This window comes from Natrix helvetica (genome assembly GCF_964273705.1).
Source record: "Natrix helvetica genome assembly, chromosome: 3".
In the NCBI taxonomy this organism is placed as follows: domain Eukaryota; kingdom Metazoa; phylum Chordata; class Lepidosauria; order Squamata; family Natricidae; genus Natrix; species Natrix helvetica.
In genome coordinates this window covers 52,516,040-52,539,204 of record NC_138549.1, presented here as the reverse complement: position 1 = coordinate 52,539,204, position 23,165 = coordinate 52,516,040, and the positions used below count along the sequence as shown (strand labels likewise).

The 23,165-nt window shown below is 47.5% G+C and overlaps 1 protein-coding gene across 2 annotated transcripts in view; it reads right to left on the bottom strand.

Moving 5' to 3' along the window:
• The window catches only part of PDK3 (pyruvate dehydrogenase kinase 3), a 131,686-nt gene that overhangs the window by 70,631 nt on the left and 37,890 nt on the right, over positions 1-23,165 (bottom strand). For both annotated transcript variants that reach the window (XR_014175081.1, XM_081949271.1), the window contains exons 3-4: positions 20,337-20,478; positions 10,797-10,868 (exon numbers count right to left, since the gene is read on the bottom strand). Coding sequence is in view for 1 of the 2 variants with exons in the window: in XM_081949271.1 (XP_081805397.1) it covers positions 10,797-10,868; positions 20,337-20,478 (214 nt within the window). In the remaining variant the exon portion in view is untranslated. The remainder of the gene's footprint in view (positions 1-10,796; positions 10,869-20,336; positions 20,479-23,165) is intronic.

Below are 23,165 nucleotides of genomic sequence, written 5' to 3'. Positions count from 1 at the left end.
TTATTGGAACAAGGTGGTGAGGCGGTGGTGTACAGAAGACCGGCAAGGCAGTAATCTTCCCTCTGTAAGAAGCTGTCTTTATTGTTTTGTGTGTTTGTTTCATCCTAATGCAGTGCGTGCAATGGAAGAGTTCATTTCTGTGTCTCTTCTTTGTGTAGGCCATTCATTGGAGTCAGTGTTACTGAAGACTGGCAAGGACAATCATCTTCCTTCTATAAGTAACTCTTTTATTGTTTTGTGTATTTATTCTAATCTTATTGTAGTTTATCCATTGGGGCAAAGAATTCAGTGACATCGTCTTGGCCACACCACCCGATCACATGATCGGCAAGCCACTCCCAACCGGTCACATGGATGGCAAGCCACTCCCACCCGGTCACATGGGCGGCAAGCCACTCCCACAAAGCAGGCCACACCTCAGGTTCCAAAATTTTTTGAAACCCACCACTGTATTCAGGTTACCCTGAGGACACAGATAAACCTTCAAATGGCATTAACGACTCTATAAAAGAATGCAAACAATCAGCTGTCTGCAAGGAATATAGATCCTTCCATTCATCACCATCCAGTCAGAACTGAAGAAGCTTCTTGCATGAGAAGCAAAACGTCTTCAAAGAAAAAACAAGAAAGTCCAGTTGTCCCCAACAAAAAGCACCTTTGGGACAACCATGACCAGGATGACTGAGAATCTCCATAGATATACCTTATACCATATTTTTCGCTCCATAACAAGTACTGGACAATAAGGCGAACCTAGGATTTGAGGAGGAAATGAAGAAAAAATATATGAATCTGGAGTGCGGTCTCAGTGTGCATATGGAGGGCCAAATATGGAGCAGCAGTGTAGTGAGGGCAGGAGGGGAAGCCTGAGAGGACCACAGATAGGTGTCCTCTCAGGTGCCAGCTCTGCCTATTGACCCCTGCACTCTGGCGGGGTTCAGCACTGTAAAAGGACCCCACTGCGATATTTGCTCCATAACATGCAGAGACATTTACACCCACTTTTGGGAGAAAAGAAGTGCGTCTTATGGAGCGAAATATACGGTAGTTTGCCTGGCGATTTTAGGTAGGTAATTATTGAGTATTTGCAGACTTAACACATTATTAGATTTATTTTAGTAATTTTGGCCCAACCACTATTAATTCAAACTATTTTTGAATTTTGAAAATTTGAATCATTGTTAATAATATATACAAATTGTAGATGGAAACTAACAATGTCTCAGGCAATTAAAAAAAAAGAATTGTAGAAAAATGGGTGTTGGCTTATCTGAGACGCCCGTTCTGTGGTAAGGTGGAGATAGCATCCAGGAATGGGTTAACCTCATCTGTTATCCAATCGAACTGAGTCTGCAAATGTTGATGTCCCGCCTCCTCTGGTAGCTCCTCCCAGCTTTATTACAAAGGCAATCTGCAGACTGACATGTGATGAATGAAAAAAATCTCTCCTTGGTGACGCCGGACCGGAACTCTTTCAGGGCAGGGCTGGATGCTATCTCCACCTTCCCGGAGAACAGGTGTCTCAGGTAAGCCAACACCCATTCTCCAATGTTGGTGGAGATAGCATCCAGGAATGGGACATACCAAAGCCTGGACTGTCCTTATGGGTGGGTCATTGTCCTGGCCGAAGTCCCCTGGTTCTCGTGAACTCGCTGCAAAATCCGTCTGCCAAATGCTGCATCTGCAGATGCATAACTGTCAATCTTGTAATGGTGGATAAATGGCGACAGAAAGGCCCAGGTGGCAGCTCGACAGACTCTTCAAGCGAAGCCTGTGTAGCCCAAACTGCCGAAGTGGTGCACTCCTCATGGAGTGAGCTGAGATATAACCTGGAAGAAGCAGAGACTGTAAGTCGTAGGCCTTAGCAATGCAGGCACGTATCCAATGACCCAAGGATGAAGGAGTTGCTTTGTGCCCCATGGAGGTTGGCTGATAGAAGACGAAGAATGCTTCCGTTCATCTCAGTGAAGGTATCTGACTGAGATAAATGAGAAGAGCCCTCCTAATGTCACGTTTGTGCCACTGTCTTTGTAGTCGGTGAACTGGTGACGGGCAAAAGTTTGGTAGGACCAACTCCTGAGCCTGGTGGAACTTGGTGTTAACTTTGGGAATAAAAGAAGGTCCGAGTCTCAAAATTACTCTGTCAGAAAGGAAAATGCATGTCTTTCCTTACCAACAAGGCTGCCAGTTCTGAGATTCTCCTGGCAGAGGTGACAGCCACCAGGAACAACACCTTGAGAGAAAGGTGTTCTTCAAAGGCTCGAACAGGGGGCCCTTGCAGGCAAGCAGCACTTTGGTCAAGTCCCATGTCGGATATCGATGTACAACTGGTGGGCGAAGGTTAGTAGCTCCTCATAGAAAATGATGAATCAGGGGATGGTGAGCTAAGGATGTGAACTCTCCTCAGTGAAGAACTGAAGAAAGGACAGCTACCTGTTGCCGGAGAGTATTAGGTAACAGGCCATTGTCCAAGCCCTCCTGAAGAAAGTCTAGCACCCGATGGATTGGTGCTTGCAATTGAATGATGTCCTTGAAGGAACACCAGCGACAAAAGGCTTCCCAAGTGGTGTCGTAGATGCCTTTGGTCGACAGACATCTTGATGCTTGGATCATGTCGATGAGGTGAGAGGACAGACTGACCATGATCAGGGCCCTCCACTCAATTTCCAGACAGTCAAATTGAGCCACTGAGGGTCCAGGTGGACAAGGGTCCCTTGGCTGACAAGATCCTGGAGGCAGGGAGCCTCCAGGGGAGCGCCACTGACAAGAGACATCAGGTCTGCGAACCAAGGTTGACATGGCCAAAATGGAGCCAGAAGTAGAAGCTCCGCATCCTCCTCCAACATCTTCTGGATGACTTGCTGAATGAGAGGCGGGGGGGAAGCGTAGAGGAGCCCATCGGGCCATGGGCATTGAAGAGCATCTGTGCCTTTCGCTCCCAGAGTTACGTATCGTGAAAGGAATCGTGGCACCTGCCTGTTGTCCTTGGTCGCAAAGAGGTAGATTGTCAGCATCCCGTACCGGGTGGTCATCTCCTAGAAGAGATCTGGATGTGGTTTCCATTCCGCCTGGTCTATTTGGGAACGGCTGAGGCAATCTGCCTGAACATTTGATACCCGGGATATACGCTCAGCTCTTATGGATAGGAGGTGGGCTGCTGCCCAGACCCCAAGCCATGCCGTATCCTGCATCAAGGCCCTGGAGTGGGTCCAACCCTGTCAATTTATGTGTGCCTTGGCTGTCATGTTGTCCATGAGGACCAGGATGTGCTTGTCGGTGACTACCTGCTGAAATTGAATCAGAGCCAGCCAAACAGCTTGCAGTTCCAGCCAGTTTATGTCGGGCTGAAGGTCCGACTGGAAACACTGACCCTGGGCCATCCCCGACTGCAGATGGGCACCCCAACCGGACAGGCTGGCATCTGTGGTCAATGTGATGCGGTCCAGCTCCCTGAATAGGGATCCCTTGGAAATGCCTGGGGACAACCACCACCCCAGGGATCTGGTCACCTCTGGAGGTACCTGCACCATGATCAATGAGCTGCCATTTCCTGCCTTCTGGTGCGGCAGGAAGAACTACTGAAGCACTCTGCTGTGTAGTTGGGCCCACAGAATGATTGCAAAGCAGGACACCATCTTCCCCAGCAACTGGGAGAGGACGAGCAGTTGAATTCTGCGGTGAGATCTGTTGGCCAAGGCTCGAAGGCTGTCCTGCTACTCCTGGGAAAGATAAACCCTGCCCTCCAAGGTGACTCTTGCCTAGGTTTATTGAAAACCCATGAGCCCTCAGAACCTGAAGGGAGACCTCTAAATCCCTTTCTGCCTGACTTGGGTACCTGGACAGGAGAAGGATATCGTCCAGGTATCACTGGATCCTGATTGGCGAGGCCCTGAGGTGGGCTGCCAGGATCTTTGTGAATACCCTCGAGGCTGAAGAGAACTGAAGGGAAGAGCCCTGTACTGAAAATGCCTCCTCCGATAGCAGACTGCGGAGAAGGCCACTGTTGCAGCTTGGACGCTATTCCTTGGCAAATGGCCTCCATAATGATGGCCTCGATATTGGCCTGTTGAGGATCAGCCACTTGCAGGGGTGTTGTGGAAGGCGGAACCAGGGACCCAGGCCTAGGGCTGACATGGGCTGACTGGTTCTCTGGGTAGAGGAGAATCTAGAGCAGCGATGGAAAACCTTTTTTGCTCGCGTGCCATAAGTGGGGGGAGCGCAGGGGGGTCATGTGCAGGCGTGACGCACCCATAATGCAATGTGTGACCCCCCATGTGCATGCGCGCACTACAGGCGCAACCCCCACCATTTTTGCATGTTTTTTTCGCCCTCCCCAGGCTCCAGAGGCTTTATAGGAGCATGGGGGGGGGGTGAAAACAGCCTTCCCCCCCCCCCCCCGGGAAGCCCTCCGGAGGCTTCAGGGACCTTGAGGAGGCTTCCCTGAAGCCTCCGAAGCATTCAAAACGACCCTCCTAGCTCGGAGGGTCGTTTTAAGCGCTCTGAAGGCTTCAGGGACCGTCAGGTGACTTCCGGTTTGCTCGGAGGGTCGTTTTGAGCACTCCAAAGGCTTCAGGGAAGCCTCTTGATGGTCCCTGAAGCCTTCGGAGTGCTTAAAACGACCCTCCGAGCTAGGAGGGTCATTTTGAATGCTTCAGAGGCTTCAGGGAAGCCTCCTGAAGGTCCCTGAAGCCTCCGGAGGGCTTCCCGGGGGGGGGGGAGGCTGTTTTCGCCACCCCCCCATGCTCCTATAAAGCCTCTGGAGCCTGGGGAGGGCGAAAAGAGTCCCCCCCCAGGGATCCTCCGGAGGCTTTATGAGCTTCCCTGAAGCCTCCGGAGCGCAAAAAATGGCCCTACGGCAAACCGGAAGTCACTTCCGGTTTGCTCGGAGGGTCGTTTTAAGTGCTCCGAAGGCTTCAGGGATCGTCAAGAGGCTTCCCTGAAGCCTTCGGAGCGCTCAAAACGATCCTCCGAGCAAACCGGAAGTGTGTTCCTGAACTTCCGGTTTGCCGTGGGACCGTTTCCTCTGTGCCCTGGCAAATGGCTCTGCATGCGTGCCATAGGTTCACCATCACAGATCTAGAGTCAAACCACCTTCCTCCTGCTTGGACAAGGACAACTCTTCCTCACTATCCAGGGACATATCCTGTGGCCGAAGGGAATCATGAGCCAGACACCTCTTCAAAGTGGTGAGGGTTGACCTGCGCCTGCCTAGCCTCTTCAGCTGGCCTGGCCGCCTCTCTTTGGGCCTTGGCAAACTCTCTGTCTAGGGCCTTCTTAGTATGGCCCCTGTCTCTAGAGTGGGAGGCCACCCTTTTCCATGCAGGCCTCGATCCCAAGGGGCCTGCGATAACTTCCTGCTGAGCATTGGGGGTTGCCAGCCCCTGATGAAGCCTCAATTGTTTGTTTGTTTTGTTTGTTTTGTTTGTTTTGTTTGTTTTGTTTGTTTTAGTGGATTTATATGCTGCCCTTCTCCCAAAGGACTCAGGGCGGCGTACAGCATTAAAAAACACATATTACAGAACTTAAAAGAAATAATCCAAAAAACAAAGCGAATTAATATAACACTAACATTTTAAAAATTAGATAAAATTAACAGGCCACACCGGCTTGCTGGAAAAGCCAACTTTTTAGGGCGCGTCGGAAGGACTGGAGGTCGGGGATTATGCAAAGCTCTGGGGGCAGCTCATTCCAGAGGGAAGGCACTCCCACAGAGAAGGCTCTCCCCCCAGAGTCGCTAGCCGACACTGTCTGGCCGACGGCATTCTTAGGAGGCCAACTCTGTGGGATTGCACTGGACGGTGGGAGGCTACTGGTGGCAGTAGGTGGTCTCGCAGGTACCCTGGGCCTAAGCCATGGAGTGCTTTAAAGGTCATAATTAGTACCTTGAATCGCACCCGGAAAACTACCGGCAACCAGTGCAGGCCGCCTAAAAGGGGTTTAACATGGGAGCACCTAGGTACCCCCATGATAACCCACGCGCCTGCATTCTGGACCAACTGAAGCCTCCGGGTGCTCTTCAAGGGCAGCCCCATGTAGAGAGCATTGCAGTAGTCCAGGCGAGAAAGGACGAGGGCATGAGTGACTGTGCATAGAGCATCCCGATCCAGGAAGGGGCGCATCTGATGTACCAGGCGAACCTGGAAAAAGTCCCCCCTGGTCACGGCCGTCAGGTGTTCCTCTAAACTAAGCCATGTGTCCAGGAGGACTCCCAGATTGCGACCCCTCTCTGAGGGGGCTAAAATTTCTCCCCCCATCATCAAAGATGGAACAAGATCCACAAATCGGGATGACAGAAACCACAGCCACTGTTTTGGAGGGATTGATCTTGAGCCTGTTCCTCCCCATCCAGATTCGCACAGCCTCCAGGCATCTGGACATCACGTCGAGGGCATCATTTGGGTGGTTTGGGGTAGAGATGAAAAGTTGGGTATCACCAGCATATTAATGCTACCATACCCCAAAACCACGGATGATCTCGCCCAGCGGTTTCATATATATATGTTGAACAGGAGGGGTGAGAGAACCGACCCCTGGGGCACCCCACAAGTGACATGCCTTGGGGTCGATCCCTGCCCTCCAGTCAACACGAACTGCAACCGATCCGACAGGTAGGAGGAGAACCACCGTAAAATGGTACCCCCCACTCCCAACCCCCGAGTCGTCACACTAGGATACCACAGTAGGATACCGCCGAGAGGTCTAATAGGACCAGCACAGAGGAGCAGCCCCTGTCCCGAGCCCCCAAGAGATCATCGACCAATGCGACCAATGCCGTCTCCGTGCTGTACCCGGGCCTGAAACCCGACTGAAACGGATCCAGGTAGACAGCTTCATCCAGGTACTGGGGAAGCTGACGTGCTACCACACTCTCGACAACCTTTGCTACAAAGCGAAGGTTGGAGACTGGACGATAGTTGGCTAAGGAAGCTGGGTCCAGGGAAAGCTTCTTAAGGAGGGGCCTCACCACCGTCCTTCAAGGCGGTGGGAAAGAACCCCTCTCTCAATGAAGCATTGATAATCGCCTGGAGCCAGCCTCGTATCACCTCCCGGGAAGCCGAAACTAACCAAGAGGGACATGGGTCCAGCACACAAGTGGCAGCACTGAGTCTCCCCATAATCCTGTCCATGCCCTTGGGGGTCACAGGGTCAAACTCATCCCAGATTGTCTCCACAAGATTCATCCCCATCGACTGGCCCGAATCTACCCAGTCAGAGTCCAAGCCTGTCCGGATCTGAGCGATTTTATCCTGCAGAAACTGAAGAAATTCTTCAGCTCTACCCTGCAAGGGGTCTTTCCCAGTTCCTTGGTTAAGTAAGGAACGGGTCACCCTAAACAGGGCGGCTGGGCAGTTATCTGCGGATGCGATAAGAGCGGAAAAATGTTGCCGTTCTGCCACTTTTATCGCCACTAAGTAGGATTTAATATGAATTCTTACTAGTGTTCGATCAGATTCAGACCGGCTGGCCCTCCAACCACTCTCTAGGCTTCTTTTCCGGCGTTTCATCTCCCGGAGCTCCTCGGTAAACCAGGGAGCCACCCGGGATCAACACTGGGTCAGAGGCTGCAAAGGCACAACGCGATCCAAGGCCCCAGTGGACGCCCTATCCCAGGCTTCCACTAGGGCTTCGGTCGAGTTGTGAGCAAGGGATTCGGGAAAAGTCCCAAGTTCCATTAGGAACCTTTCAGGGTCCATCAGGGGCCTGGGGTGAAACCATCTAGTTAGTTCCGCCTCCCTGCGGCGAGGAGTAGCAGTATGGAAGTCAAGCCTGATGCGGAAATGATCAGACCATGACAAGGGTTGAATAGAAATATCCCCTAAATCTAGATCATTCATTCACTGTCCAGAGACAAAAATCAGGTTGAGCGTGTGTCCCCTATTATGGGTGGGGTCTTGAATTAACTGAGTTAGGTCCATAGCCGTCATGGAAACCATGAACTCCCGAGCTGACTCGGATGTCAATTGAGTCAGCCATCCCCAGATCTCACCTCAGCCTGTACGGTAGTTGCAGTGGTTACTCTGCTTGACTGGTATGACCTGGACCTGCGCAGTGGTGGGTAGTGGTTGCTCTGCCTGGCTGAAAGAATGAATGGGAGGCTCTCCTGGGCCTTCATGGTGGTGGCATAGCGGCTGTGCTGCTGGGCAGTGAGGCTGTGTGGTTTAGGGCTCGCCTGGGCCTGCGCCGCTATCCTGGGGAATCTCTGGCCCTCGGGACTGACAAAACGGTGCCCGTTCCTCTTGGCACCAAAACAAAATGGCGCCCATCATTCTGATTACCTCCAAAATGCCCCCCTTTTGAAATGGCTCCGAAGAAGTCAGTATTATCACCATCCTCTGGAGATGGGAGTATTATCACCATCCTCTGGATCCCTCAGAGCTTACCCTGACGATCTGCCTTGGGTCCTTGCCAGATGGGGACAGCGAACCAGGGAAACACCCGTGTTGCTGCCCCAGTGGTAAAAACTGCAACCACGCAGTTTGCGTGATACCGGGAAAGCCCCGGTCACGGCAAGAGAGCTGAGTTGAAGAAGGGAGCCAGCCTCTAAAGAACTAAATTGATTGAAGTTCGATTTTTACTTTCTAGTCAATTTTTTTTTAACAGGAGACAAAGAAACATGTCCAGTCCTTAAGGTAGACTGACTCTGGGAGGTAGACTGGGAAGAGCTATCAGAGGAGGCGGGACATCAAGATTTGCAGACTCAGTCCGATTGGATAACAGACAAGGTTAAACCATTCCTGGATGCCATCTCCACCAACATTGGAGAAAAACTGTATGAAAAAATGATCAGAGTCTATATTTAGCAGATCAGATTTACGTTTTCACTAGATGAAACTGGATAAGTTCATTGTTGAAAACATGATGGCTAGAGAATAATGGACAAATGATGACATTATCTACTTATATTGCATGAAAAAATTTCCATATACAGATAGCTATAATCCTAGGCAATTACCGTATTTTTCGGAGTATAAGACACATCTTTTTCCCTCAAAAAAGAGGCTGAAAATTTGGGTGCTTCTTATACACTGAATGCAGCATTTTTTGCCTCCCGAAACCCCACCCCTTCACCAAAACCACCCTAACCCTAATCCATGCATAGCTTGTAGGAGGCTTTCAGAGTGCTCCTGGGGGCTGGGGAGGGCAGAAATGAGCAAACAACAGGCCGTTTTTTGCTCATTTTTGCCCCCACCCCACCCCCCAGGAGCACTCTATAAGTCTCCTAAAGGCTATTATGCCCTTTTTTAAAAAAAAAACTGGCCAGTTTTCACAAAAAATGGACCATTTTTGGGAGGTTTGCAGAGTGCAAAAACTTTTTTTTAAATTTACCTCTTCAAAACCTTGGTGCGCTTTATACTCCGATGTGTCTTATACTCCAAAAAATACGGTATTAGCTGTTACTGGTATAATTCATAAATACATAGTCAAGAGTACAAAGATAGCTTTCTATGACCATTCTGATTAGTATTAGTAACTTTGTTTTCTCAAATTATCTTAACATCGAAGGAACAGTAAATGTTAATACCTACAACAGCCCTCTCTAAGCGGTTTAGAGAGTTAGCATATTGCCCCCAACAATCTGGGTCCTAATTTTACCCACCTTGGACTGATGGAAGGCTGAGTCAACCTTGAACCTGGTGAGATTCAATCTGCCAAACTGCAGAAATAGCCTGCAATACTACACTCTAACTACTGCGCCACCGCGGCTTTTAGTATTGGACCCAGCAGCAATTATTCATGAAACTCTAAGCTTTCTTTTAAAAAAAAACACATACAGTTGACTTTAAGTTTCACTTCTATCAGAAATTTCTTTTTGCCTGGAGGAGTGAAGAAATGTAAATATAACCTTTTCTATCCAGTAATAAAATCATATCAATTTTCCTTGCAGGTACTTTTCTAGCATATATTTCTGATTGCAAGAGAGAATCACTTTCTAAGATTCCTTACTTAACTTTTTCTTCATCTAATCAGTGCAGCTTAAGTAAGGTTGAACATTCCTCATGCAATTTTCAAATGATTTATTACTCTAAGAATAATGGCTGAAAAATCTGAGCAGCAATACTAAAACTTTATATTGACCAAGGAGTATTTAAACTACTCACTTGGCTTGCTGATTGGAAAAGCACCCCTTCTTGGAAATTATTTAATGCTTAAAAATTTAAATTATATTAGAACCTGCTAATTCTATGAGGATTCGATAATGCCAGAAAAGGCCAATTCTCTACTTTGATGCTTCAAATTAAGAACATAGAAGTACAGAAAACATGAATTTAAAAGATTTTTTTTCTTAAAAAAACCAGATATGGCAAATAGGAATATGATACATGGCAATAAAACTGGATCACCTGATTTTTATGACATACTTTCAAAGCCAAAGTATGGAAAACCCATTTTTAGTAGATAATGTTTTTCACAAAGACATTTGGCTTGCTGCAATTTGTGCTTATGATTAGTCTTATCTATGCTTTCAAGATAATAGTTTCAAGATATTCTTATATTTATTTGTTCAATTTTTATTTATTAAACTCAATCTAGTTCTTATATCTTTCTGAGGTAATTTCACCTGAAACTGCAATATTGATTTCTCCATTTTAAACAAGATCAAGCTCCAAATTAGAAACATACCAGTATTGCATAATTTGTTCTAATACAATAATTAAAAAATATCACAATTAAAAAAATTATTAATTAAAAAATTCAAAAGTACTCATTGAAGTATTGAAAGCTTTCTGAATTACAAACCAAGCTCAGCAAGTTCAACATATTGATTTCATGTTTAAACACTTTCCTTTACTTACTTATCTAAAACATGTGGATCTTCAGGACTTTTATTTTCATATTCTAAAAGCTCAAGAAAGCTCTGCATATACCTGAAACAGAGAAAAATAACGTAATTGATATTTGCATATTAAATATGTGGACACCAACCTGGAGGGAAATTGCTAACACTCTAGCAGGTAGACTCAAGATTTAGAAGAGTCTTGACGGACTTGGATTCTATCCAACAAGATGTAGTTCAGCAGTGAGAATGGTCCTGCACTTAGGAAGGAAAATTCAAACACACAGGTATAGGTCAGTGATGGCTAACCTTTTTCCCATCGCGTGCCAAAAGCAGGGGGAGTGCAGGGGGGTCGTGTGCAATGTTCCCTCTAATTTTTTTTCAGTGTGCATGGAAAAGTATAGTGTTTGAGCGGCACATTTTTATACCTGAGCACCTGAATTTTTTTCACAGATGTCACCCAAGACAACAACATCAGTGTTATTAAGGTACCCGCTTAATTAAAAGTGTTATATAATATCAGTATCACTTATAATACTGCAAGTCTGCAATATTAGAATACTTCACATCTACATATTGTGGGTAAAACACATAATAGAGCGAATGTGTTCTGTTCTTGCAGAGAATGACCATTGGCTTACCTGAAGGGTCCTTTTCTGTGCACCGCGGGAGAGTCCAAGCAATGGGTTAATTCAGTCTGCTTGCCCTTTGGACAGGAACTTTTTTTCCCTTTTGACCACACCTCCTTGTGTAGCCACTCCCCAGAATTTTGATAAAGTCAGGAACGTGAGGATAGAGCGAAGCGTCCAAGAATACAATCCTGTTGACATGAAGAACCCGAATCCCGGACCGAACATCCAGGGCGGGTTGGACTCTTCCGCGGTGCACTGAAAAGGATCCTTCAGGTAAGCCAATGGTCATTTTCCTGTGCACCGCTTGGAGAGTCCAAGCAATGGGACATACCCAAGTCATTGTCCATCTGGGTGGGCAGAAGAAGGTTCCCGGGATTCAGTTGCTGACACAACCGCCTGGAGCACTCGTCTGCTGAAAGACGCCTCAGCCGAGGTGAAAACGTCCAGTTTATAGTGTCGCACGAAGGGTGACGGTGAAGACCACGTAGCCGCTCTGCAGATGTCGACTATCGAGGCCTAGGTGGCCCAGGCTGCGGAAGTGGCCGCGCTCCAAGTGGAGTGTGCGGTGATGCCGTGCGGAACCGACCTGGACTGGCTCTCATATGCTGATGCGATGCAGGCCCGAAGCCACCTGCCAACTGTGGATGATGAGACCTTCTTCCCCAAGGAGCCAGGTTGAAATGAAATAAGAGGGCCTCTGATCTCCAGAACTCAGCAGTTCGGGCGATGTAAACCTTCAGGGCCCTCCTAACATCCAGCATGTGCCAGGAACACTCCCTGGGGTGTGATGGGTGCGGACAAAAGTCCGGCAAGACGATGTCTTGTGCCCTGTGGAACCATGAGTTCACTTTCGGGGTGAATGTCGGGTCCAGCCTCAATACTACCCTGTCAGGATGGACTACGCATAGGTCCTGTCTCACGGACAGGGCTGCTAGCTCAGAGATCCGACGGCGGACGTAATGGCCACCAGGAAGGCCGTCTTGAGGGTCAGGTGACGGAGGGACGCCGTGCGAAGGGGCTCAAAGGGTGGAGCGGTGAGAGCCTGCAAGATCACGGACAGCTGCCAGGTAGGGTAGCAATGAACAGTGGGAGGTCGGAGGTTAGAGGCGCCCTTGAGAAAGAGGTGCACCTGGGAACCTTGCCGAGGGGTAAAGGGGGTCGCCAGACCAAACGGTGGACAGGGCCGCCACCTGGCGATGGAGCATGTTGGGAGCCAGGCCCCTGTCAAGTCCACTTTGCAGAAAATCCAAGACCCGGGAAACAGGAGCAGTTGTCGGGTCGGTCTGCAGCTCCTCACACCATTTGGCGAAGGCGGCCCAGGACGCATCATAGATCCTAGTGGTAGAAGGACGTCTCGCCGCTTGGATGGTGCGCACCACCTCCTCCGACAGACCTTCGCCCCTTAGCTGGTCCCCCTCAAGTGCCAGACGGCCAGCCGAAGTCACGGAGGCTCCGGATGAACAATGGCCCCCTGGCTGAGGGAGATCTGGTCCGGGGGAATTCGCCACGGAGGACATACCGACAGGTGGATGAGGTCGGCGAACCACGATCTGCGGGGCCAGTGGGGGGCCACGAGAATGACCTCTGTCCCTTCCGCGATGACCTTGTTGATTAATTGTGGAAGGAGAGGCAGAGGGGGGAAGGCATACAGGAGTTCGCGGGGCCACCTGCAACGCAGGGCGTCCGTCCCCTCTGCCCCCGGGGAGTAGAACCGGGAGAAGCGCCTGAGTTGCGCGTTGTCCCTGGACGCAAAGAGGTTGACTGTCAGGGAGCCGAATCTGTGGGACAGCTGGTGGAATAGAACAGGATCCAGTTGCCACTCCGCGGGATCTATGGTCGTCCTGCTCAACTAGTCCGCCTGGGTGTTGTCCACTCCAGAGATGTGGTTGGAGCGGAGGGACTCCAGGTGAGTCTCCGCCCAGCAGCCCAGGGTCTCCGCCTCTCTCATCAGCGACCTGGACCTGGTGCCACCCTGGCGGTTGATATGCGCCTTGGTGGCTACATTGTCTGTCATCAGGAGCACATGGTGTCAATGGACGGACTGGTGAAAGTGACGCAGGGCCAGGCGGGCAGCTCGCAACTCCAGCAGGTTGCTGCTGTAGCTTGCTTCTACTGGGGATCACTTGCCTTGTACTACCAGGTGAGCCATGTGGGCCCCCCAGCTGGCGAGGCTGGCGTCTGTGGTGATGACCAACCGCTCGGGCTCCTTGAAGAGGTGGCCCTTGAGAAGTGCCGGAGACACCCACCAATGGAGAGATCTCTTAACCTTCGGTGGGACGCGAACCAGCATGGGCGAGTTGCTCCTGGAGGCCCTCTGATGAGGTAGTAGCAGCCACTGCAGCACACTGGAATGTAGACGGGCCCACGGAACGATGGAGATGCAGGAAATCATCTTCCCCAGCAGCTGTGACAGAAGGACCACCAGAGCTTGCCTCATGTGCATCACCTTGTGGGTCATGGACTTTAGGCCCTCCAACCTGTCTTGGGAGAGGAATACCCTGCACAAGGTGGTGTCTATCACCGCCCCCAGGTGGATCAGTCTGGTGGTGGGAACGAGGTGGCTCTTCTCTATGTTCAGGGAAAAGCCGTGACTCCTGAGGGTCCTCATGGTGACCTGGAGATCCCGTAAGGCCTGCTGTCTGGACAATAACTGGATGAGGATGTCATCCAGGTAGCACTGCAGCCTTACGGGCCTGCGCCTGAGCTGGGCCGCCACAAGCGCCAGGACCTTGGTGAAGGTCCTGGGTGCAGACGAGAGGCCGAATGGAAGGGCCCTGTATTGGAAGTGGCGGCCGGCATAGAAGAAGCGCAGGAACTTCCTGTGCTGGGGACGGATGGGGATGTGAAGATATGCCTCCTTTAGATCTATAGAGGTGAGGAGGTCTCCCTGGCGGATCTCCGCCAGGGTGGTCTGAAGGGACTGCATCTTGAACTTCCGATAGGCAATGTGCCTGTTGAGGTTCTTGAGGTCCAAGATGGCCCTCCACCCCCCTGAGGTTTTGGGTACCAGGAAGAGGATGGAGTAGAACCCCCTCCCCTCCTCGCCCGGGGGAACCGGTTCTACAGCCCTGATCTCCAGAAGGTGATTGACCTCCTGGTTCATGTGTTCCCTTTTTTGAGGACAGGTTGGGGTGGGACACCGGATGAAGGTCCGGGGTGGGAGGGACAGGAATTCCAGGGAGAGGCCTTCCCTGATGATCTGGAGGACCCAAGCGTCCTCGGTGGTCTGAGCCCAATGAGAGGCAAACAGTTGAAGACGACCCCCTATGGGCGCTGTGTTCGGGCAGTTACTTGGACTTACAGAACGGCCTGTTGGAGGCCCCACCGCAGTTGTACTTGCGGAAGCCGAACTGCTGTCTACTCCTGTCCCGAAAGGCAGGCCTGTCCTGGTTTCTGTCTCCCTGTTGTCCGAAGGATCTATTGGGGGAAGAGAATGAGGAGGAGAAAGTGGAAGGATCGAAGGCTCGAAAGGACTGCCTCCTGGGGTAGGGCGCGGCCTTGCGGTTCTGGATGAGATCAAGGAACAACCCAGGGACAGGGACCAGCTCCTGTTGAGGAGTGGGCACGTCAAACATGACTGCGTTGGGGTTGACTGAAGTCGACTCCGTCGCAGGTAGAGCAGGTTTGGGTTTGACACCTACCTTAGTGGCAGCCTTGAGTTTATGGAGGACTGACTTTAAAAGATTGGATTTAAAGAGACCCGCGAAGGCAGGCGCCTCCGGTGGGAGGTCCTCGTCCTCTGACAGCTCCTGTCCCTCCTGGTCGGGATCCTCAAGAGCTGAGGCCTCGCTGACCACAGACTCCAGGGAAGGGTGGCGGACTTGCTTGGCCACAGGGGAAACGGCCTGGTCCGGTCTGGGGGCCCTTGTAGTCGCTGAGGGGGAATCCCGGGTTTTCATGGCCTCGGCGATGCCCTTAGCGATGGCGCGGGCCATCACCGCTTGCATGCGAGGCGATAGCTCGGGCTCCTGATCGGAATCTCGATCTAAGGCCTCCTCTACAGGAGGGTGAGCATCCCCGGGCATGTCGTCTAAACCTGGGTCCCCTGGAGGAGGTGCTTGTTCACAGGCCCAAGTTAGGGCTGGGGAAGCCGGTTCCGCTAGCGACGTGTTAGGGGACAAGTCCTGGGACTCTACCTCCTTGGACAGAACCACTTGGGGATCCTTCCGAGACAGGGGAAAGTCAGAGTGGGACAGTTCCCTGCCTGCCTGGCGCCGGGCCTTCTCGAATTGCTTGTCAAGGGCCCGTTGGCACCTTTCAGCGTCTTTGCCCTCTGCCGCGGACGGGGTCCTGGAACGATGTTTTCCAGATCCGCCCCCTCCACCTTTACCCGTTCCCCCACTCCCAGAGGAAGAGGATCCCTTGCTAGGAGCCTGGGAGAAGCTTGGCCTAGTATCTTGGGAATCAGGGGGGCTGGGCAGCTCCATAGTCAATGACCACGCAAGATGGTGCAAGGCTATGACAAGGCTGAAGAGCCGGAGGCGAGACTGGCCTGCTGGAGAAAGGAACAAAAAAACCAAGAGGATTAGTGTAACATTGGGACAGAGAAAAAATCAGAACAAAAACCCCTGTATAAGGAAAACAGTCTTAGGCCCAAGAGGTGGATTGGGGCCTGCACCTGGGTGCGAGGCCCCTCAGGAGAGGCAGGGAGGAGAATGACTATGTAAAAACTTGTTTTGGCCTGCACGTTACAAGGCCTCCTCCCTGAGCCGGTGTGATGGCCATTGTGCGGCCCGGGAACCAGCGGCGCTTGCAAAAAGGGGAAGAAGGTTGGTGGGCCGGCCTGGAGACCCTTGCCAGGCCCCCCCAACCTCCAGCGGGCTCCTGCAGTAGCGTGGCTGAAGCGTATGGCCTGCCAAAAAAGAGCGCAAAAATTTTTGCGCCCAAAATGGCCGCCGCCTTCTAGAGCGGAGAATCTGCTGGGAAAAAACACAGCAACAAAAGGAATCCAAAACACAACAGTAAGGGGAGATTTTAGGAAAAAGAGAGCAAGGAATGGAGAGTCCAAGCCAAAAAATAGGATTAATTCAGCTGGAACTCAAGAAATTGCATCCGAACGGGCTTCACTGAGGAAAAATTCTGGGGAGTGGCTACACAAGGAGGTGTGGTCAAAAGGGAAAAAGTGTTCCTCAGTCCAAAGGGCAAGCAGACTGAATTAACCCATTGCTTGGACTCTCCAAGCGGTGCATAGGAAAAGGGAATATTTACCCATCCAGTCTGCCTTCAGGTATGTTTATGTATGTTATCACACCTGTACTCAATTCCTGAGACCCCACATCTTCTCTCTGTGGTTGCACATCACAGGACATTTTACACAATAAAATGATGGTGACAGTACTTAGAAATTCCAGGTTACAAGTTCTTACTATTAATCACCACAGTTTAAACACAATAACAACTAAGCCAGACTTTTTTTAAAATTCGTCCTCCATCCACTTTCTGCCATCTTTCGTTTGATCTATCCGAGGCTCCAGGTTAATTTAGGGGGGGGGGGGGGGTAAAGAGAAATCCCTTTAAAGGTGGAGGAGGGGATTATTCTACCGTAATCAAAGGGGGAGGGAAGGAGAGCGGTAAACGAGCTCAGTTAATTAAGGAGGAAGTTTGAATCCTGCCAACTTCAAATAGAGCCTTTTTTTGTATCCAGTGCTTCTGTGTTATCAAAAGAGGGAAGGGGCTTCGGATCTCCTAGGAGCTGGGGGGGAACCGCGATTCGGGTAAAAAAAATGGGAAAGTCCTTCAGATTGGGCACTTTTAGGCAAGCAGGGAGGAAGAAGCGAGTAACCCCGTGAGTTTGCGATGGGTGGCGGAAATCCGAATCAAACCCGGCCTGCTCAGGCTGTGAGTCATTTAGTAACAGAATATATTGGTCCCAAAATTACCTTCGGAGCACTAGGAACTGACTTCCGCTCTGGCGGCCAAAAGTAAAGGCTGTTTTAAAAGGAGAAATAGGGAAAGAAGCACTTTCTCTCTCTCTTTTTTTTTCCCCACGGCTTCAACCTGGAAATGCCTGATAAAGGCTTTTCAACGGAAGGCGGGAGCAGGGACCATTTTAATTAGCCCCTTTAACCTGCTTCGCTGCCCTTTCTGAAGCCCTTCGCTGCCAGGCACCGCCTTTCCCCCCATCTTGGCTGCGTTTTCAGCTTCTCTCCCAAAGCTCCTTCTTTAAATAGTGCGCGCAGGGAAACAAGGGATGAGTTTAATTTGCTTTTCAGCATGCTAATTGAAGGGGATGGCGGTTCATTTCTCCACGCTGGTCTCCAAAGGGGAGCTCAACCTCATCAAAGCCTTGATCCTGTTGACTGGGGTTTTGTTAAGGGAGGCATGTTTAAAACAAAAAAATCACTGTGTGGCAGTTGTCTTGTCATGTAAGCGGCTGCGCAGCTTAGAGGGAACATTGGTCATGTGTGGGCATGCCCACACCCATAATTCTATGCGCACAACTCCCTGCATGCATTCACACACGACCCCTGCCCTCCCCCCACCACTTTTGACACATGATGGACCCATTTTTTGTCCTCCTCAGGCTCCAGAGGTTTTCTAGGAGCCTGGGGAGGGTGAAAACAGCCTTCCCCACCCCCCCTGGAGGCCCTCCAGAGGCTTCCCTGAAGCCTCCGGAGGGCGAAAAACAGCCCTACGGGCAACCCAGAAGTTTGGGAATAGACTTCTGGTTTGCCTGTAGGGCCGTTTTTCAGGGAAGCCTTTTCAGGGAAGCCTCCTGAAGCCTCCGGAGGGTGAAAGTCTCCTGAAACCTCTTGAAGCCTCTGGAGGGCAACAAAAAAGGCCCTAAGACCATTTTTTATCCTCCGGAGGTTTCGAAACCACCGGAGGGTGAAAAACGGCCAAAAATGAGGCCGAAGTTAGCTGGCCAGCATGCGCATGCATGCTGGAGCTAACAGGGCAACACTTTACATGCCCTATCAAATGGCTCTGTGTGCCACCTGTGGCATGCATGCCCTAGGTTTGCCATCACAGGAATAGGTTGTACCTGGCTCAATATTAGAGGGATTCAGGTGTCCTAGTGCAAGTTGAGCTGTGAATGCATGTGCCCCAGTCCAACACTCGCATGGTGCAGTTCCCCTCTCCTGCCAGGCCGCTAAGCCACAACCACCATTTAAATATTAGTCAGCAGTATGATGCAGCTGTCAAACAGTCAATGCATCAACAGAGGGTTAACATCAAGATGACAAGAAGTGACAGTAAGTGCTATATACTGCACTACTAAGGCCACACTTGGCATACTGCATTCAGTTCTGGATTCTACAATACAAAAAGTACTAGAAATACTAGAAAGAGCGAAGGGAAGATGATAAGGGATCTGAAGGCTAAACTGCGTGATGAACAGTTAAGGAAACTAGGTATGCCTAGGGATGACACAATAGCTGTTTTTCAGTACTTGAGGGGTTGTCACAGGGAAGAGAGGGTTGACTTATTTTCCAAAGCACCCGAGGACAGGACAAGAAGTAATAGGCATAAGTTCATTAAAGACATATCCAACCTGGGACTAACGAGAAATTTCCTGACAGTGAGAATAATCATGTTGCCAGGGGAAATTTCACCCTGAGCTAATGAGGTCTAGAAATCTACGGCTTTCCAAACAGCATATCTTCAGAAAAGCGAAAGTAAGATCCAATAACAAGTTCTAATTAAAACAAGATTTAATATGAAAATAAGAAAATAAACAAATCTATCTAATTGTTACATTTTGGCAAGAGCAATTATCGTCCACCTTCTTAGCAGACGAACAGAAGAACAAAAGTAAAGAAGTCTCTGGAATGTGTGATGTATATGAAACGTGTTAAGAAGCATGCGTAGTAAATCATTGCTGATAAGGGCCTATGACCTGCGCAGTAACTCTTCAGCTCGGCTAGCAAACAATTAACTCAGTGACAAATCATTCAATGGAACAGCTTGTCTCCTGGAATATAGGTGTTTGACTAGAAGCCCTCCAAGGTCCCTCCCAGCCCTATGAGTCTATGATTTAATAAAATTATTTTGGGAAAAGAAAGAAAAAATTCAGCTTCCCCCAGAAGTTATTAAAGCTGTAAATGTACACCCTAAGGATGAACAACTTTTTGCTGAGAAAAGTAATCAACATGGAGTAGGAGAAATGGAAGGTTCTGATGGATAGAACAATTTTTCAATGCAAAAAAGGCACAATACGTATCCAGATTGGGCTGATTTGTTTTACACAAAAGTTAACCAAGATAACAATCATAGCTATCATAATTTTGCCATATATGAGAGACAATATTTCCAATATTATGTTACATTATACATTACATTATAATATTATGTAATAGAGAGTGCTATAATATGAGTGTTATCACATAATTTGAATGTTGGTAATGCCCGTAACTATGAACAGGTTGTCAAGCATCCACATCACACTCACATGATGTGGTGTGTGCATGTGCATGCTTTGTGATGGTGGGAAGTGCTTTATAGGCCTTAAAGCAACCTTTCCAAGGCTATTAAGCTGAACAATTGTTAAGTTACCAGCCATTAAGCAAGGACTTATATAGAAAAATAATGTTTTAAAGAAAGGTCAACTTAACATAATATAAATTATATTCAATAGCAAAGGATAACCTTAGTCTTATACTATAAAATTACATAATTAATACATCCATGCATCCATGTTGATAGATATATACAAAATTGTTTTAAATGTGTTGTAGCAGATTTTAAAAAGTTAGAAAATGAGGGGAACAGTGAAAACAAGGAAGTTTCTACAAAGGCCAGGAAAAAAGGAAATTGAGCTTTCCTAAAAAGAAAGAAAGAAACATGCATGTGAGAAGATCTAGTTAAGGCAAGTACAGCAGAAACACAGTTACTAAATCAATTATAAGTAAATACAGTATGCCATAACTAATTTTTGTTGTGCAACTCATGTTAATTTGATTGCTCTTATTTTAATGAGCACTTACCAACTTTGTACTAGCTTAACAGAAGGCCTATTCAACAAGTTGTCAGGCAACAAATTTACTTCTCTCATTGTATTAGCAAGTCGCACAGGAAGCTCTTTTCTTAGGAACATGTATGATGTTTTCTCACATGCATTATCACGCCCTGTGGAAAGAAAAGAATGTTGTTTTCATGTCCTTGAAACAATCTTAGATAATACAAATAAGATATTAAAATATGATTTATCAGCACTTTATGATTGTAAGTTTTCTTCTTGGTTACTAAATATGATTTCAATCTGATTATAAGAATTCTATATCAAGCTTAACATAATTCATGGCTATGGCTCTTTTATTGCAACTTCTTTTGTTACACTAATTATGCCATTTTGTAAAGGATGAAGATCTGGAAAATATAATGAACTTCAGTGATTAAAATCTGATGTAAAATATAAACATGCATTGCAATTCCATCCAAATTATGAACTACAACAAAATAATCAGCTATAAGAATTTCTTACCATATATCACATATCATAATTATTAAAGGTTTAAAGGTTTCATCTATCCAGCAGTGACCAACTCAAGAAGTGGGGTGCTCAGCTCTGATTCTCAGCCAAGGAATCTGTGTTGCCTGACAATAGCAATAGTGCTTTACAGCCCTCTCTAAGCTGTGCACAGTCAGCATATTGCCCCCCAACAATCTGGGTCTTCATTTTACCAACCTCAGAAGGATGGAAGGTGGAGTCAACCTTGAGCTGGTGAGATTCGAACTGCTGAACTGGCAGAATTAACCTGTGGTTAAAATGCAGTATTGCAGGCTAAACTGAGCCATTGTGCCACCTAATGCAATGATTAAGGCAACTGAGTGCAATAGCACAGTCACAATGCTCTGAAATTCTAATCCTGTGTATCAAAAATTTTAATAGACTATTTCCTATTTAATGTACAAATGGGATCACAGGAAGGTCTTCTCTTGAAATTCTCAAAATCTAGATAAACTCACTTAGGATAATGCAATCTTTAATTAGCTTCCATTTGCTTCTGATGAAGATTAGATCCAACATCATATATTGTTTATATACTTTCATCTATGTTAATTCACATTCATGATATCACTCTAATACTTAATAATAAATCTATGGTTCAAATTATTTTTTTCAAAACAAATATTAGAAAAGTTTAATAGTACAATATTTGATTTTGTGTCTATTTAGATGGTTTTGTACGTGGATAGTTTTAGGAATGGACAGATGGGTTAATTCATTGTTCAATTTCTCTACAATGATAGTTAGACTAGTATCACAGTACACACACTCATATATATCAACAAACTCCATGTACTTCCGCATGTTTGCTCTAGGATAAACCAATGGTTCTGGGTTGGAAAAGAGTGTGAGAAAAGAAAATCTGCTTTCTGAAAAAAAGTAGTCTTAAAATGCTAGGGACACTTCAGAAAGTTAGATTTCCTAAAATATTTCCACTGAAATTAATGATAATTCATTAATTAAGAAGGGATGTGGTAGCTCAGTGGTTAAGACACTGAGCTTGTCGATCAGGTCGGCAGCTCAGCGGTTCGAATCCCTAGTGCTAACAGAATGAGCTCCTGTTACTTGTCCCAGCTTCTATCAACCTAGCAGTTCAAAAGCATGTAAAAATGCAAGTAGAAAAATAGGGACCACCTTTGCTGGGAAGGTAACAGCACTCTGTGCGCCTTTGACATTTAGTCGCGCTAGCTCTTTAGCTTTGAAACGGAGATGACCCCCCCCCCCTAGAGTCTGGAACGACTAGCACATATGTGCAAGGGGAACCTTTACCTTTACCTATGGTGCCTCATCCACATGAAATTTAATGAGCCTTTAGCTTTAACCTGGTTATGACTTTAAAGTATAATCTTATGTACTCAGCTAAGCTTAATAGGGCTTGTTGGCAGTCAAGTGGATATTGGATTGTAACACTATCTTCAAATTATCAAAAATCCCTAAAATGTATTCACTGTTCCTATAAGGAAACTTAAGCATGCAATACAGAATAAAGTCAGACATTTAGATTTCAGATTAGAGACTATACCCACTTTCATTCCTATTACCCACCTCTTTAATAGCAGACACCACCATAGTAATATTGAAAAAAGCCATGTGAACTCAGACCTAAGTTTTACCTTAAAGAGCTTGTCGGTATTCCATTTTATGGAAAAGAAAGATTGCAAATGCATTAATCATAGTCACAAGGTACTGATTAACATGTTCTTACAGCCCAAGAAATAATGTTAAAAGCATTGCTATGCATATAATAACTAAGATTTGCAATTTGAAAAATCCTTGAGTCTAGTACAACTGATACAATCAAGGTCACACTTTTTAAGGCAGTCCCATTATAATCAGTCCAATAGTACATAGTTCAGCATCTGTTCACAGATAAATGCACAATGACAGGATAGAACCCAGTTAGTTATTTCTTAGGTATACATTTTCCCTTGCACTTTTAAGTTATGGCTAACAGCTTGTTATATAATTTAGCAATGTTTTGTTTTAAATATGAACCTAAAATATTAATATTTTTTTGTGCTTGTCAATAATTGAGGGATTTTTTCCTTTTAACTGGGAACCTTTCAGTTAAAATTAAAATGTGATTTTAAAATACAGATCAGGTTCTTCCATGTAATTAGCTGTATAAAGTTTGGGAAAATATGCAGATCATGAGCTCTAGAATTTTTCCTAATCACTTTCCAACAATGGCTCAACTTCTGCATAATAAAGTCACGTGTCTTTACGTGTGCATATGCATTATCTCCTCAAATATGAATCAGGGTCAGTACCATTGGTGGGTTCCGGAAAGGGCCCAGCATTGTGC